Raw genomic sequence first — 2894 nt, forward strand, 5'->3', positions numbered from 1 at the left:
GGGGGGGCAGAGAGGCACCTGATCCAGCCTAAAAGGTCAGGGGGAGCTTCTTGGGGAAGGTGAAATCAGAGAAGACGATTCCTGAAGAATGAGTAGGATATACGGAAAGTCAAGAGCAAGGGGACTGTAGATGCAAAGGCTGCATGTGTTGGCGTGTATATTTGGGGACTGCGGGAAGCGGTGTGGAGTAGAGTATGAGGGACTAGTGAGGAGTTGAGGCAGGAGAGGTAGGCAGGGCCCCGTCTTTGATGGGCCTTGAATGCCACGCTGAGAATCGTGGTTTTTATGCTGAGGTCACCGGGGAGCCGTGGAGGGGTTTTGAGCAGAGGAGAGACAGGGTCAGAGTTGAGTATTAGAAACATCCTTCTAGGGCAGCCGTGGGCAAACTACGGCCCGCGGACTTTGAAATGAATAAAACTAAAAAAAAAAAAGACCGTACCCTTTTATGTAATGATGTTTACTTTGAATTTATATTAGTTCACACAAACACTGCATCCATGCTTTTGTTCCGGCCCTCCGGTCCAGTTTAAGAACCCATTGTGGGCCTTGAGTCAAAAAGTTTGCGCACTCTCCTTCTACTGGGAATTTTGGGGCATTAAAGCACTTGCTCAAGAACATAGGGCAATGCATAGTACAACTATATGAACCTGAACATGATGATTTATATGTTTGATCATTTATACATTTGATATTTGTGGGAGTAGGTGCGCAGTCAGGAGAGGATGAGTAGACAAGAACCACAAAAGGACTTAAACTAAAAGATCTCCACTTCTTTCATATAAATATTTGCACAATTAGAAATAATTTGCTTTCTCACATAGGAAGTTCGTCCTCCCACACACAAAAGTCCAGTGATGGGATGTCCGGGCCACAAAGGTAGTTCAGTCACCAGGAACCCAGACGCTTTCTCGTCTGTGACATATAACTTCCATTCTCAAGATTGCCTCACAGTCCACAGCAGCTGCCGGAGTCCCAGGCCTCGTGTCCAAGTTCCAGGAAGAGGGAGGGGAGCCCTGCGGGAGTGGCTCAGTCGGCTGAGCACTGTCCCATGCACCCAAAGGTTGCCAGTTCGATTCCCGGTCAGGGCACATACATGGGTTGTGAGTTTGATGCCCAGTCGGGGAGCATATCCGGTCAAGATTTCTCTCTCACATCAATGTTTCTCTCTCTCCCTTCCTCTCTCTAAGCATGTCTCCAGGTGAGGATTTTTTAAAAAAATATTTTTACTAATTTCAGAGAGGAAGGGAGAGGAAGAGAGAGATGGAAACATCAATGATGGGAGAATCATTGATCGGCTGCCTCCTGCACACCCCACACTGGGGATCGAGCACACAACCCGGGCATATGCCCTTGACTGGAATCAAACCCAGGACCTTCAGTCCGTAAACCGAGGCTCTACCCACTGAGCCAAACCAGCTAGGGCTCCGGGTGAGGAATTTTTTAAAAAATACACAAAAAACAAGGAAGGTGAAAAGAAGGGGCCCCTCTCATTTTGTAAGGGTTCTTTTTTCTGGGAATCCCATAAACCTTTCTACTTATATCACATTAGCCAGAACTTAGCCCTGTGACTATAGATCCTGAGACTGGAAAACGTGTCTTTGGCCCCAGAGGAAATGAGGGCCCTGTACTGAAGGGTGGAGCAGAGAGAATAGACAGGCGGCTGCTGGGTGGGCCAAGCCAGGCTCAGGGCCTTCATCAACCATCTGCCCTCTCCCCTGCCCCACAGGGAGCCCCGGAGATGAGCGCCACTCCCGAGGCTGCGGCAACCTCCCCGGCTGCCCAGGCCCCACCGGCTTTCACAACAACCACACCTTCCACTTCCTGCGGTGCTGCAACACCACCAAATGCAATGGGGGCCCAGGTAAGGGGAGGGGCCCAGCGTGGAGCTGGGATCTGGGAGGGAGGGGCACTCAAGGACATGGCCACCCTCTTGCGGGCACAGACCTCCTCTCTGGGTCTCTGTTTCTTCCTCTGGAAGGCAGACATAGCAAGTCCTTCCTCAAAGAAGGGTTTTGTGGGAATCCAATGAGTCTGTCCAACCTTCGCCAAGACCCACAGGGGACGCTGCCTACATGCTCTGCAGTCCTTCCACTGCTCACCACCCTGGTTTAAGCCACCGTGACCTCTCGCCTAGATTGTTGCCGTAACCTCCTCTCCGGTCCCCAATGTTCAGCACAGGAACAAGAGAGATTTTTTTTAATGTAAATAAGGTCTTGTCGCTCTCCTTCCTCAAGCACTTTAACGGGACCTTGCTCTGAGGATAAAACCAAAGGCCAGGCTATGCCCTATGTAATGCATCACACACACACACACACACACACACACACTCACACACACACACACACACACACTTTGCCTCCTGGTCTTTATTTAGTCCTGCACCTGCCAAACGCCGCCCTGCCTCAGGGCCTTTGCACACGCAGTGCCCTCCGCTGGGAACACGTCTCCCTGAGGAGTTCGCCTGACTGGCTAGTTCTCATTCCAGTCACAGCTTCAAAGTATCATCCTCAGTGAACGGTTCCTGCCCCTCCCCTTCCATACACTCTCAGCCCATCGTGTCACTCTGTGTGAAAAGCGCTGTCCGGCAGAACTTTCCACAGCGACGGGTGTCTTTTCCTGTGCATATGGTCGCCACTACCACAAATGACCATGCAGCATGGGACATGGGAACTGAATTTTGAATTTTATTTCATCATTGTTCATTCATTCCAATCAATGTAGATGCAACCGTGTGTGGCTAGCGACTACCGCAAGGACAGTGTCACTGTAAACTCTGAGTTCTGTGAGAGTAGGGACGGTTTGATCTTACTCAGATGCTTACCCAGAACCTGGTCAGACAGGGGCTGGGGGGGGGGGGCGGGGGGGTCCTGAGGGCTGGGATTTCTCCCTCCGGC

General features: G+C 51.1%; 1 protein-coding gene across 1 annotated transcript in view; it reads left to right on the plus strand.

The window, feature by feature from the left end:
* Nucleotides 1–2894, plus strand: part of PLAUR (plasminogen activator, urokinase receptor) — a 14324-nt gene that overhangs the window by 9733 nt on the left and 1697 nt on the right. The window contains 1 exon segment of the mRNA XM_015560894.1: nucleotides 1619–1861. Within this exon segment, the coding sequence (XP_015416380.1) occupies nucleotides 1619–1861 (243 nt within the window).

This window comes from Myotis davidii, unplaced genomic scaffold (genome assembly GCF_000327345.1).
Source record: "Myotis davidii unplaced genomic scaffold, ASM32734v1 scaffold896, whole genome shotgun sequence".
In the NCBI taxonomy this organism is placed as follows: Eukaryota; Metazoa; Chordata; class Mammalia; order Chiroptera; family Vespertilionidae; genus Myotis; species Myotis davidii.